The sequence below is a fragment of the Limulus polyphemus genome, unplaced genomic scaffold (genome assembly GCF_000517525.1).
Source record: "Limulus polyphemus unplaced genomic scaffold, Limulus_polyphemus-2.1.2 Scaffold1802, whole genome shotgun sequence".
NCBI classification, from domain to species: Eukaryota; Metazoa; Arthropoda; class Merostomata; order Xiphosura; family Limulidae; genus Limulus; species Limulus polyphemus.
Window position 1 is genome coordinate 100421 of NW_013667412.1, and position 15581 is coordinate 116001.

Genomic DNA, 15581 nt, shown 5'->3' on the forward strand with positions numbered 1-15581 from the left:
AAGCACTTTAAAAAGCTTCTACTGATTTTTCTGAAGTTATTTGTGTATAATGCTGTTTTTTAGGTGTACCTGTAAGTGGACTTCGGGAAATTAACATTTTATTAAATCTTCAACATAACAACATTGTCAACTTGAAAGAAGTGGTTGTTGGCAAGAGTTTGGACAGGTGAGTGTTTGTAATAGTTATTAGGAATAGCAATTATTATCCCAGGAATAATCTTCCAAAAATGTGTACTTCTGTAGAGCTAACACATGCATCTTGCTTCTTATATTAAGAAGAGTTTTTTTTTTCTTTAACAGATAAGCCAAACTTTTATTTAGAGCAGTAGTACCTGGACTTTTTAGGTCTCACACACTTTTGCAACCATACACACATATACTTAACAAAACCAACATTCAGCATTCGTTGTATGATAGTAACAGTACCTTTGTTTCAAAATGAGCATCTAGCATAAAAATGGAATTTACTCCCATTTCTGTTCTCATCACCATTTGAGGCCAAGATATTGGATACATCCATAAGTTTACCACTCCTGTGCGCAGAAATACTTCTCTTCGGGCATTTGACACAACCTCCTCCACTAAAGCTTCTTTGACTTCTCTTATGGCTTACTTTTTGAGCATCTGATGTGCAATCACGAACCCCCATCCACAACTGCTACACTTGTAACACTTCAGACATTTTGCTACTTTACATTTACAGGTTAGCTTTGAATATGGTCTCTTTTTTATCTCAATAGTAATATCTATCGATCTTGTAATATGTATATGTTGTAAAAGCTGTAGATGTCCCGATGATATTAATTTTGATGAAAACAAATCTCTTAAGTTTAGTTAACACACACACACACACACTATTAGTGTCTGGAGAAAGCCAAGGGCCAAAAATATACCATGGCAATGCTTAATTGATATTCATATTGTATTCTTTTTAAAATAATCAGTTATTGGCTGAGGCAATAACTGTATTGCTTTGGACTTCAGCTGTGTAGACCTTAGAAATACTGAAAATAAGCTATTATACTAATCAATAATCCAATCAAATAAAAGCAGTGACATATACAATTTCTTTACGATACTATATAGTATTCTACATACGTTTAGCTGTTTTTTATTCATTTCTGAAAAAAATGGAGGGTTGATGGACCCCCCCCCCCAGATCTACATTTACTTGTACAATGCTAAATAATGTGATTATTAATTCAAAAACAAATAGGTGGAAGGGGTAAGGTGGGGATTTTGGCTCCCCTGGACCTCCTTCCAAAAATCCAAGCTTGCTTGTACAACGTTAAAGAATATAATTATTAAGTCCTTAAAGAAAAAAAAAAGGAGACAAGATCTTGACCCCCTAGATCCATGCCTGTTTATAAAACCTTCACCATTTTGGCAGTTACCCCATGATAGTCTCAGGGTGAGCAAGCTGAACAAAAATCACTCACCTCCTTAGGGTAAACTTTCTGATTCTGCAGCATTTAGCCTGAGTTTTTCTTCTGTCCACTACTGCCATCTACCACTAATTGACATCACTAAACATCATAGATAGAGCCAGTACACATTTAAATCTCTTTATATAATTAATTTCAGAGCAAGGTCTGTGCACTGGGTCAGTGTTCCTGCATTTCTTGACATTGTGACCATTTGTCATGTGTGATATACTGTCATCCAATCCTGTACTATGGCAAGTAAATGGAAACAACTGTTGCTGAATGTATAATATTTTGTTTATTCTGATGACAGAAGTTAATTGAAATTGCTTTGGCATGATAGCTTTAGTTCAAGTGAAAGTGTTATAACAGATAGAAGTGAAAATAAAAGTGATTCTGAAAATGATGGTGGTCTTCAGAATGCAAAATCCTGATGTCCTATAAATCTAACTAACATTCTACCCCCTACCCCATGCTTTCTTTTTACCAGAAACCCAGGCGTAAAGGCTAATTTGCTTGATGTAACTGATTTTGATGTAACTGTAATTGTTTTTTGGATGACACTGTTATGGAGACAACTGTTAGAAGAAACCAACTAGTATGCTCGACAGTCAAAAATAAATAAGTCCATTGTCTTCTCATTCTTGTGTAGAGGAGTGATGGGTGCCTGTGACAAAGGATGAACTGTGGGAGCATTTTAGACTGATTTCACATTTTAAACTTTGATTTTGCAAAGTGAGCTCAGAAAACTGAAACAAAAATGGTATTGGAAATGGAGTCAGAACCTACTATGTATTTGCACCTGCAGTGCATGCAAGAAACATTAGTGGTTGCTACCTCCTCTGTTAATATATACAAGACTGATAAATTTAATTTCATAATAAGGGAAGTAAAAATTTTGCAAAAAAAATGACACCTGTGATACAAGAAATTGCAAATATAAGAATGTCAAGGAGGATAAAGAACATAGTTATTAATTTATGGGGCAAAAATAGATGGGTGTGTGTGAAAAGTTATGCAATTATAAATTAGACGCATAAAACTCTATAAAAAGGAAAACAGTAAATTGTCGCACATTTATTTATTAAACCATCTAATGTCTACATTGATATCTTAACTATAGCCAGTAAGTTATCAATTAACTAAACTCTGATTAAACTCTCTGTCATAATTTCACTTTATAATGAACATTCAAGTAACAAGTTATCCATCAAACTTCTCAATATTTCAGTAATATCTTCGATTTCTTTAATTAGGTTCACAAGTAACTCAATGTTATTTATATTTTCTGGCATGATACATCTTTAGTTAAATATATTATTTGACAAGATTAAAGATAGCAATTCAACTTACAGGGAGCTAGTATGGTGGATGTTTTCTAGAGATGACAAGGTGGACATGACATCAATGATCTGTGAATCACCAGGATAAGCTGTTGAGGTGCAAAATACTAGCTTCTGTGAAAAACAATCACATCAAACTGTATGTTTGCTCTGTACTGGAGAATTTGACAAAGAATGGAATTCATAACTGTTCCATGTAATTCTCGATTTCTGATTGGTTCTTTGACTTTCTTGGAATGGAACCAGAACTGCAACTAACACTCTTTGGTGCTCTCCACATATCCTTGATCATAAATTGATGTTACACACATAGAAATCCAAGCCAATTAACTCCTGGATTGCACATGCCCTTCTCTCATATATAACCATTTGTTATTTCCTGTTATAAATTCAACATTTTTCTAACTTTGACCACTTCCCAGATGTGGAATGATAAATGATAGCTGCATTATTGGTTTAACCCTCTCTCCACTGGCATCCTTTACTATGCATTTTACAAGGTTTTTAGTGAGCAACATTCAAAATTTAATTAAACTACTTTTTGTTCATGCTATACCATGTAGTATAGCATAAAATCGTAACCAATAGTCCATATTTTTACATTATATAAGTTTAAATTCTTCATTTTATAAGACAGTATTTCCCCTAGTGTGAGAAATGTGACATTTTTTCTCTAGGCATCAGCTCTTCTTGTAATTTATTCACCACCCATCCAATAAGTATGAAATTTAATGTAAATGATTCACTGTCAAATCGTCATTGCTCAGACAAAGCATAATTTTTATAGCCTTCAATATTGTTTGGTTACAGAGCCATCAAATAGGATGTCAGATCCCTCTTGCCACACCCACCTGTCACATCCTCTCTTTCAGGATTTGTTAATAGTTCTCTCTTATGTTTAATACTATATTATTTATAACCAATAGAAAGTCAAGGTTTTCATCTGTCAAATGACATATTATAATACATTTTCTGAACAGAAAATTGTCCATTTTTTGTTTAGTACAAATGCAAAACATATCGACTAGCTTGGATGAATTGGCAACGACTCTTGTTGCATAGTTAGAAAGCCAGAAAAATTGTGATAGTTATGGGACATTGTCTGCTTTTTGCCTGTTATTATTCTATGTTATTTGGTGCATTATTTAATTAAATAAAAATTATTTAGTGCATTACTACCATTAGTATAAAAAATAAGGTTAAGTGTCATCGACAGTCAACACCCAAAAATATTCTGTCCAGGTAAGAAATTTATTTCTTGTTTTTCATGTGTATTATTTATTTATTAGAATGAAAATAACTAAAATGTAAAATAGGGAAATTTTTAGGTTAGTTAAGATTTGATTAAGTAAAATAAATAATAATAATATGATAAAATAATCTTCAGGAGCAACGCATGTGAGCAGCTTGAGGTAGCTTGTGGATAATAACATAAACCACACATTCTCCAAGTGATTTACAATTTACAATGGCATGAATAGTAGTTAGACATGGTTCAAAGGGCAATAAAACAATAAAATTGTATTCTAATAACAGAGTAAAGAAGAATAATTCATTTTGTCAGTTAGGTTCTAAAGTAAATGAACCAGCTCGTTTGGACTTTGGATGTAGAATAGAATTATTTAAAGCTCTGGCTACAAATGTGGTAATGCATGAGGTAATGTAAGTGAACTTATCACTTATTGTACTGTAATAACAGAGTAGAAAAAATCATTTATCTTGTCAAATGGTATTCTAAACTCACTGAACTAGCTTGTGTGGGCTTTGACAAAAAATAGACAATTATTTAAAGCTCTGGATATATGTGTAAAGAATTCTTTGTATATACGTTTGACTTGTTTTGAATATATTATTTTAAAACAAGTGGATTGTGTGCTGTCCATTTATTGTCCAAATTTATCACCAATAAGTCACAGACACCTACTGTAAAGAATCACGGATCTATAAACCCTGATTTTGGTGAGCCAGCCAGGACTATGCTGTGGTAAATGGTGGTAAAATAAGACGTGAATGACAGCAGAAGTAGACCCATATGTGCACAACTATAGTGGTGGCAAAAACAGGATAGAGATTACAATCATGCTATATAACCATTTCAACTTATCTTAATAAATGGATAGAGGGAGGTGACTGACTTGGGCTAAAAGATGGTGATTTAAGAGAGTTTGTTAAACAACAAGAAAATCTAGAGAGAGAAGAATGTAGTCAGAGAAGAGACTGGAAATAGAATAAGAGTACAAATTGAGATCACTAAGTTCACCCAACAGAAAGATTAAGGACTCAAGAATGACAATGTTGTTAGGGTCAACCGAGCCAAGAATGACTATAAGGTTAGGGCTAGCTGACCCAAGCTCCCCAAATTTGATAAACAGAAAGATGCAATGGATGCTTCCCTGGAGAGTTATGAAAGATTCACCCAAAGTCAAAACTTGGACAAAGATGACTGGACAGTCTGTCTCAGCCCACTTCTCACAGAAAAAGGCCCACAAGTGTATGCAGGCATGATGTCAGAAGATGACATGTACTATAACAAGTTAAAAGTGCCTTTGTTGAAACATTATGAATTTACTGAAGAAGGTTTTTGCCAAAAATTCAGAGAAGTCAAGTTTGACACTGGAAAAACTGTGTTTCAGTTTGTGATACATCTATGGAAATACTTTACAAGATGGACTGGCATGGCCAAGTGTGAAAATAGTTTTGAAGGACTAGCACATTTACTAATACTTGAACAGTTCATGATCACGTGATCCACTGACAATGTCACTGTTCTTAAAGGAAAGGGCACCAAAAGACATTGAGGAGGTGATAAAACTGGCAGAACAGTATATGGAAGCCCGTGGAAAGAGTATAACTGGCAATTCCAAGAATAAACATTTAAAGTTGAAACCAGTGGTGGCTGAACCAGAAACAGGATACCACCAGAGGTGACAAGAACTCAATAGACAAAAGGGTGAAGAGATGTTATATTTGTTATAAAATAGAGCACATTGCAAATGAGTGTAAGTCTGTCACCAACAAGCAACAGCAGAAATATCAACATAAAACAATGTAACTACCTACAAAGATTGTGCTGGCAAGAAACAAGAAAATAGTGATTATCACCATGGATACTGCTGCCAGTAGAAACAAAATAGAAACATGTCAGATTCACCACAAGAAGGAAGTGCTATTTCCATGATTAAACAGTGTACAACTGATGGTCAGCTCAAGTAAGTGATTGAGTCAATAATGGCTGTGGTGATTAGACCATATGACAAACATTGTGAGATGCCAACAAATCTCAACATGCTATTAGGTGAAGGCTATGTCGGGAACAAGAAAATGAAAGACACTGGGTGCACTAGTACAGCAGTGATTGATGGGACAGTGAGAAAGTTCCCCATAGCAAGAATAAAAGTGGACACTCAGTATTCCCTGGGAGACCTTGAGGCCATGTGTATGAAGACACCAAACTATGACTTGGTGATAGGCCATATACGAGGCAGTAGAAGTTTGGAGGAATCATACAGAAATGAGACTGATGAAGCATCTGCAGTAACCATTAGAGCTCAAGAAAAGAAAATCATCAAGCCTCTGTAAGTTTCAAAAGGTGATATTCCAAACGTTGATCTATAGAAAAATGAAGGAAGCACAGAAGAGAGAACCTTCATTGCAGAAACTTTGGGATAGTGCCTAGGAGAAAGTTGAGCACAAGACAAAGGGGAAGGGGACTTACAGAGTAGAGGACCAGAAAGGAGTGCTATGGTGAATCTGTCAAGGCAGTTCTACTGGAGAAATTAAACAGATCATAGTATAGTATCAACAGAATACGGGCTCAAGTGACGAACCTGGCTCATGAGTTGATTGTGGGAGGCAACTCTATACCATCCTATACAATCCTATATGTAATGGACTTTTTGAGAGAGTCAATGGAATCTTAAAGAGCATGCTGAAGAAGATATGCCAGGAGAGACCATATCCTATATGTAATGGACTTTTGGAGAGAGTCAATGGAATCTTAAAGAGCATGCTGAAGAAGATGTGCCAGGAAAGACCATATGACTAGGATAGGTTCCTATACCATTCTATACAATCCTATATGTAATGGACTTTTTGAGAGAGTCAATGGAATCTTAAAGAGCATGCTGAAGAAGATATGCCAGGAGAGACCATATCCTATATGTAATGGACTTTTTTGAGAGAGTCAATGGAATCTTAAAGAGCATGCTGAAGAAGATGTGCCAGGAAAGACCATATGACTAGGATAGGTTCCTGCAGGTATTATTATTTGCTTACCAAGAAGTCCACAAGCTAATACAGGTTGCTATATGGAAGAACAGTATGAGGTCAAATGCAGATATTGAAAGAGCTGTAGACAGGAGAAGGAGAGTCAGAAGTGAGTAACTCTTACCAGTATGTGTTATACCTCAGAAACTGACTGGAGGAGACCGGGTATCTTGTTCGAGAGAGCTTGTGTGCATCTCAAGGCAGTCAGAAGCACTTCTATGACAAGACGGCGAAGGATCATTGTTTCAAGGTTGGACATATGGTTTTGGTTCTGCTACCTACAGAGAACAACAAACTCACCCTTCAGTGGAAAGGACCTTTTGAAGTGCAGGAAGGGGTGAACAGAATTGACTATAAAGTGAAAGTGGATGGGAAGATCAAGATCTACCATGGCAATCTGTTGAAGAGGTACTTTGAAAGGGAAGATGACCTAAAATGTGCAGCTATTGAGGCTCAGATGGACATGGCAGATGTAATTGTCACAGACACAGAACCAGAAGACAGTGATTTTGTTATACGAGATGAAGACTTACTAGACCTAAGACCACTGGGTGGAGATGAGACATACAAAGACATCAATATCAGTGAACACCTGATTTGCAAGCAGAAGAAAGAACTACAATATCTACTATGTCAGTATGCAGATATCTTCACAGATAGACCAGACAAAACAGACCTTGTGCAACACAGTATTGAGACCATAACCAGAGATCCAGTCAAGGTAAAGCCCTACCAAGTGCCCTATGCAATGAGAGACCTGATCAAGCAGGAAGTTGAGGCAGTGTTAGAACCTGGAATCACTGAGTCTTTGAATTCAACCTACTGTTCACCAGTGGTAATTTGAAGAAATATGGCTCAAACAACTTCTGCATAGACTTTCGGTAGCTAAACCTTGTGACAAAGTTCGACTCCAAACCTGTAAGCAGCCCAGAGGCTATTATGACAAAGCTAGACAGAACCAACTTCTTTTCCAAGATTGACCTCAGTAAAGATTATTGGCAGCTCTCAATGAAGACAGAATCTAAAGAGAAGACAGTCTTTGTGACACCAGACAGATGTTACTATTTTAAGAGAATGCCATTTGGGTTAGTAAACTTAGCAGCAACATTCAAATGCATGTTTAGAAAGATGTTGCAAAACACCACCAACATCGAGTATTTTGTAGATGACATTCTGACTCACACGGTCAGATGTGAAGACTACCTCAAGAAACTAAGAGAGCTCTTCAGGCGAGTGAGGGCAGCATCTCTGACCAACAGACAGTCTAAGTGCTACATTGGCTATTTTGTGCTGGACTTTGTTAGAGACAAGGTGGGTGATGGAAAGATTCCATCTAAGAAAAGAAGCTAACCCACATACAAGATGCATCAGCTCCAATGACCAAACATGAAGTCAGATCCTTCCTGGGGTTAGTGGGATACTACAGGAAATTCATCCCAAACTATTCTGAAGTTAATGCACCACTGACTGACCTGACCAAAAAAGGCATACTGAACAAGGTAAAGTGGGAGCAACCACAGCAGATAGCTTTCCAGGACTTACAGAGCATGTTGGGAAGTTTGCCAATTCTTAGAATGCCAGACTTGAACAAGCCGTTCATTGTTGAGGCCAATGCTTCAGACATTGGAATTGGAGAAGTAATCCCACAAGAACATGAAGATGAACTGTTTCCAGTAATGTACACAAGTAAAAAGCTGTTGAGTAGCGAGAAGAACTACGAGGTGATCAAACAAGATTGTCTAGTCATTCAGAAGTTTCACAGCTACCTCTATGGGAAGTTCATTATCCAGATGGACCATCAGCCCCTTTCATACATCCAGAGGTGCAAAATCGATGGTGCAAGAGTCATGAGGTGGGCATTGTACCTGTAGAACTACAGGTTTTGCATCGAAGCTATCAAAAGGACTGCAAATGTTGGTGCAGACTGTATAGGTAGACTTTGTGTATGAACTGAGAATCGTCTTTGTACATAGTGTAAAAAATATTGTAAATACTTTTCTTGAAGAAGAACATATTGTTGAATATACAAGAATTTTCAGTTTAAGAGTTATTATTTAGTGATGTAATATTTAATGAATATTTATTTTTCATAACAAGAGTGTTAAAAGTTAATTATTTTAAAAGTGATAGTTATGACAAGCTCATTATGTAACTGTACGAATCATATGTAGTTTAATTGTTCTATTAGGCTTTTGTAATATTGTTGATATCATCGTATTCAAATCTTCTAAGTTTTTCTTGTTATGTTTAATGTTGTTACTGGATGGCTAGAAATTTCTGGATTTATCTGTGGCATATTGTAAATACATGCAAATAGAGAGAGGAAGAATAGGAAGTTAGTGAAAATAAAAAATTAGAGAGAGATAAAGATCTAGACTGTGTTTGTAAGTTTAGTCATAATGAGTTTATAGTGGTGACTTTTAAAGTGTTATAATTGCATATTCTATTGTAATAATGGAATAGAAAAGAATAATTCATCTTACAATTTGGGTTCTAAAGTAAATGAACCAGCCTGTGTGAATTTTTGATGTAAAAGAGAATTATTTAAAACTCTGGCTATAACTATGGTAACGGGTGGGGTAATGTAAGTGAACTTATCATTGATTGTATTGTAATAACAGAGTAGAGGAGAATAATTTGCCTCATGAAATGGTATTCTAATGTAACTGAACCAGCCTGTGTGGACTTTGACGAAAAAGAGAGAATTATTTAAAGCTCTGGATACAACTGTTATAGCCAAAAGTGTAAAGAATTCTTTATATGTATGTTTGACTTGTTTCAAATGTATTTTTTTAAAAGAAGTGGATTGTGTGCTGTCCAAGAATTGTAGCCCTATAACATCTGATAAAACTAAAGAAAATATATGTTTAAGTAAACAGTTTCTAAAACATTCCCATTGTAAAGGATTTTTTATTAGTCTTGGCTTTTAGATGTTTAAAATAAGAATTTCTTCCTTTAATACTGCAAGAATCTATTATTTAGGTAAAGAAAGCTTACATTATGGAAATTTTATTTCCATAGAAATACTTATGATGTGTTTATATGTATTATCACTTCACTTTTATGTAACTGGATAAATTCAGTTGATTACCTATCTGACAAATTAGGAAGAATCTCTAAGAAATTTTTGTTACATTCTCAATCAACAACCTTTCACACCATCAGTAATGAAAGTACTAATTTCAGTGTTCATTTTCTAATTTACATTTAAATGAAGGTTATCTGGATTATTGCAAGTTTATCTTCTATATTTTATTTAATTTGCATAATCTTTCTCTGATCTTCATCTGTAAGTTGTTGTCATGAATTTGGGAGTTGAATGCTAAAACTAATTTACATTAACCTAAAACCTTTTAGTGTGTTTTTTATAGTATATTCTTAGTTATGGAATACTGTGAACAAGATTTAGCAAGTCTCTTGGACAACATTCAGACACCCTTCTCTGAATCGCAGGTTAGTTAATCTTTATCTCTCACGTGCTAGTGTAATTATTAAACACTATGTATATGTACTCTACTGTTTATTTTTCCTACTTTTATTGTAGCTTTTTTATTGTTCTATTTTGGTTATTCCTATATTTTTATATATATATATATATTTTTTTTTTTCAGGTGAAGTGCATAATGTTGCAGTTGTTCAATGGATTACAGTACTTACATAAAAGTTTTATTGTACATCGGTGAGTGAATGTTGTGCACGTGTGTGTGTGTGTATAACTATATATTCGTTCATAATTGATCTCATAGACCACAGTAACAGTTCCATATCTACCAAAATATTGAAATATTTTAACATGTTTTTAAACTAATACAAACATTCTAAATGTTGGGGACATTATTGAAAAAAGCATTCTATGAGGTTAAAAACATATATTTATGGAAAAGTATTTTAGGAATTGAAAACACATTTGAAAAGTTCAAAAATGAAACCTGAATTTAGGATTTCAGGAACATTAGTATCATTCATAATACAGTAAAGTGTTTAGAGCTGTATAGGAGGAAAAAATCCTAAAAATAATGATTTATTACCTTTCTACAGACCAGAGATTACTTTTCAGCATATCAATATTTAAATAAAAATTAATACTTCTAAATTCAACATTTTCTAATTAAATAGTATTTTTAAATGGATATTTCGTTACTTTGTGACAATAAGTGAATATAATTTGCAAAGAAAAATTAAACAAATGTTCAAACTTACATTTCTGCACATCTACAAAGTGACTTATCTGTAAACAACACTTCTTAATTTTTTTTCAGAATTTTTCTGCCCACTATAGAGCACAGGGTTATATGGATTAATAAATTATTGTCCCATGAAAATATATTTATCCATATTTTGTTTCACTTGAGAATGTTATCTTTCACTAATTGTATTTACTATTCCTAGTACTAATAAAAATCAGCTCTTAAAATAGCTATAGACAAAGTTTAAATACCATTAGATATAGCAGATTATCATGAACCACAGTAATGGTTTATGATAGGGATCGCACATTTGTTCTTCTTTATTATCATTTAATATTGTTCTGGCAGCCTGCAGCCAGTTGTGAGAAGGCAATTCCTGGCTGCAGACAGTAAAGGGTAGTAGGAGTTGAAATGTTGTGGGTGTAAGCTCTCAACAATATACCCTTAATTGATTTCCATGTTTGCTGGCAAGTTTAACATCAGCATTTGGATTTTGTTTTATAGATGGGATATCCCCAACACATTTGGGAGCTATTACCACAGGTATTATCCACTATGACTTTAAGATGACAACTAGAACTGACAGTGGAATCTTTACCAAAATTTATTTTAAATTCTTATTTTATGTGCATGCGTGCATGTGTAAAAATCACGCACTTACAAAATCCAATCCATGCACTATTCCAGTATAGTTCAGTAGTCTCTCTAATCTATTGCTTACAGACTCCCCATGTTGCTACAGGATATAAATATAGTAGCTATATATATTTTACAAGCACATACATAACATGTGGTATGTTGATCACCAATGCATCATAATGATTATTCATGCACTACCACTATGAATGATAACATTGTGGCAATGATATCGGGAGCAATAGCCATCGAATGTGCATAAAGCTGAATCAAAGGTTGTCATTTTTGTGAGAGAGAGAGCAATATATACCAACAATATATTTCATTAAACTAAACTGTTTCAAATAGGACAGTTTTGCTATTATACAGATTTATGTCCGTGATGGACATAAAAAAAAACTCTAAAAAAACAAGATTAATGAGAATTATTAATTCCAATACTATACACACCTTCCTCTCACATGATAGCTTTTCTCAATCTTCCACTGCCCACTAATGCATAGAAAAGAAATTTTCCTGCTTGACACGCTAGCCTTTATACTCTACAAGGTTGAGCTGCTCATTTAGCATGCATTGAGCATGCGACAGCCCTCCACAAATAGGAGCATGACACTCTCCTGACATATAAACTCTTGTTATCTAGGCCTTTGATCGACGTTGTTTGCCAAGGAGGTGAAAGCCTTGGTTTGTCAAGTTTTAGTTTTTTACATGGGGCCTGGGCCTTCTTCCCCCAGTGGCCAGCACCTTGTCAGAGTGATGAAAGTGTTGAGGATGAAGATGATTCAGACAGCCTTTCTCCTGCTTCTTCCTTTGCCATACAGCCATGTCCTGCATCTTTGGAGGAGGTTTGACTTTCTACTCCTTTCAACCAATTAATTGCACAGGTTTGGCACATTTTGAATGTTTTTCCTGTTTTTTACGATGCTTCTCTTTCCCTTTTATGGTAGATTATTTGGTGCTTTCCTGTTCACCTAACATTAAGGTTCATGCACAGTGGTTTTTCACAGTTACTTTCAGGGGCTAGTATGTCTTGACCTCCTTGATTTTCTAACCAACACCCTTTAACATTTTATTGCTCTTCAAATCCTTATTTGGATTCTCACCAGTTAGATCTGCTGTTACCCCTCTGGAGTTCTAATCCGGAGACTGCGGTATAATTTTCACATGCATAATTTTTGAGAATTCGTCTTACAATGACTAACATTTTACATTACCTCTCCTTTTTTCACCTTTTGTCATTCTTCCAAAAATTTTTTAGAGGACCTCAGATCCCTTCTATGGTCAATTTTGGTGAGGCTATCATTATCGGCCTTTTCCCTATTTACCTGGCTGCTTTGTTGTTGGGACTTGTTGGGAAGAGATGCGCTGCTTGTGGGGATTTGTCTTTCCTTTGGAATTTAAGGATGACTCCATTTTTGCATTACACTGTTTTTGGGGGCCATTCTAATTCTTTGGAGTCCCTTGGCCAGGTTGCATAACTCCCTATCTTTCCTTGCTCATGACTTTATAGCTTCTGATCCTATTCTTGTTTCCCATTCTCCAGCTTCCATGCCTCATACTTTACCTGCATTTCAGTGTTCTCATCCTTATCCTCATTTTCCCTGTGTCTGCTTTGAATGTTTACAGAGGTATAAGTGACTACACAATGGGGTTGGGTCCTGTGAGGGCTAGGATCTACTGTTTTGTTCACATTTGGAAGACCTTCACTACTGATTCATGAATTCTGTGGGTTTTGTCAGAGGGTCTCTCTGTTCATATCTGGTTTCCACCTCCTCTTTCCTTGTCTCCAGTTCCTTTCCCTACTTGAAGGGATCCTGTCCCAAGCAGTCCAAGGCATTGAGAGACCTTCTTCTCAAGGAAACTATCGAGCCAGTGTTTCCCATTCAGCTGGGTTTTTACTTTCAGCTTTTCAATTGGATTGGAGACCTGTATTAACCTCTTCCTTCTAAATAATTTTCTGGATCCTCCTGGTTTCACCATGAAGTCATTTCTGTCTCTTTGTTAAGTTTTCACTCCAGGTTTTTGGATCGTCAAGTTCGATGTAGCAAATGCATACCTCTATGTTCATATCTCTCCATCCTCATGTCACTTTTCTCAGTTTGTCCATGAGAGGTGTATTTTCCAGTTCCAGACTCTTCCATATAGGCTCCTTACATGTTTTGTTGGGTAGTCAAGACCTTTGCTCAGCATCTCCACTTGTTGGGACTTTGGTCTCATCCTTATATGGACAACTGGCTTCTTCCTGTTTGGTGTCTTTTGACCACATCCATTTGCTCCAGGAGGAAGCAGCTTATCTGGGTTGGTTAATCAAAGTGAAGAAGCCCACCCTTTCCTCTACACAGTACTGAGTTAATTTGGGAGTTTTATTCAAATCTCACCTCAGTTGGGCCCAGCTTTCTCCATTACATCTTCAAAATATGGAGCAGTTGGTCATCAAGGCTCTATCCTCTCATTCTTTTCCAGCTCGATAGGTTCTGTCTCTTTTGGGGATGTGGGCTTTTTTGGAAAATCTTTTACCACTTGGTTGTACTCACATGCATTCCCTCCAGTGGGAATTCCACGATTGGCGGAACTTCAACCATGGTGGGTTCCTCATGAGTGTAGAACACACATCATAACCTTATGTATCAATCCATCTCAGTTGAGAAGGGGGCATAGCTGTAAATCCTCCTTCCTTTTACTCACTGTAGGTTTAGGACTAGGTGTGCTGATGTTGGATGGAGCTGGACCAGCCTATGTTGGACCCTCCTTGTAATACCAGGTTCAGGTAGATAGTGCCCTGTTCCTACAGTTAAGACTGGTAGATGCCCCCTTCTCTGTAATTCTGGTTGCCGGATGTTTAATTTCCCTGCTCTTACAGTTGAGCTCAGGGGACTTAGTCTACCTTGTAATATCGGTTGCAGGATGTAGGAATTCCTATTCCTATGGTTGAACAGGTATTCCACATCCTCCTCTTAATGTGTGCTTCCATTCAATTACAGAGCACACCTGATTGATTCTCTATGGACACTTTCTCCAGGGGATTTATTGTTTTAACTTCCCCAGTACCTCCACCTATTCAGTGTTGGATTCTACGTATTGTGTGAGAAAAGGTATGTATTGTATCGGAAGTTACATTGAAAATAGATTTCCAATAGATACCTCCGTTCACACACACACTTCCTCCCCACTTCCAGTGTTCTTCTCTTTCTTGTGGGCCTAATCTGAAAAGTGAGGTCCAGGAGCAGCTGCTTTAGGAGAGTGTTTCATGCTCCTACTGGTGGAAGGTTGTTACATGCTGTATGCATGCTAAATGAGTAGTTCAAATTTGTGGGGTATAAACGCTAGGGCGTTAACTCTCTCAGTATGGTCTTGGTCCCTAGGACCGACCTCATAACCATTTTGTGCTTGTTATAGTTTTCATGTTATAACTTTTGAATTAGTAAGCAAAGGTTAAAGAAATTTGGCACATTATCAGTAAACATTACAATGCAAAATATCAGATTTTTTTTAAGTCTTAAAGTTTGTAAAGCAATGTTTTTCTCATGCCTATCTAACATGCAAAGTAATTTTCATTTTAATATTAAAAATACTTTTATGCATCAGAAAATTTTCAAATTTCATATACAAAATCATTATAATGTCCAGATAGTTATCAAATGTTTCTTGAGAACAAAATCTATATTTTATCTGTTATTTCACCAATGAATCTCTGTACAGGTTTGATAGATTTGACCAATCATGTA

General features: G+C 35.8%; 2 protein-coding genes across 2 annotated transcripts in view; both read left to right on the forward strand.

The window, feature by feature from the left end:
* The window catches only part of LOC106464985 (cyclin-dependent kinase 10-like), a 161055-nt gene that overhangs the window by 23541 nt on the left and 121933 nt on the right, over nt 1-15581 (forward strand). The window contains exons 5-7 of the mRNA XM_022392802.1: nt 64-166; nt 10405-10486; nt 10645-10712. Of these exons, the coding sequence (XP_022248510.1) occupies nt 64-166; nt 10405-10486; nt 10645-10712 (253 nt within the window). The remainder of the gene's footprint in view (nt 1-63; nt 167-10404; nt 10487-10644; nt 10713-15581) is intronic.
* On the forward strand, nt 4647-9015 carry LOC111087153. The gene is made up of 2 exons (XM_022392804.1): nt 4647-6817; nt 7015-9015. Exon 2 carries the CDS (start codon nt 7293-7295, stop codon nt 7875-7877), a length of 585 nt encoding a protein of 194 aa, XP_022248512.1. The 5' UTR covers nt 4647-6817; nt 7015-7292; the 3' UTR covers nt 7878-9015.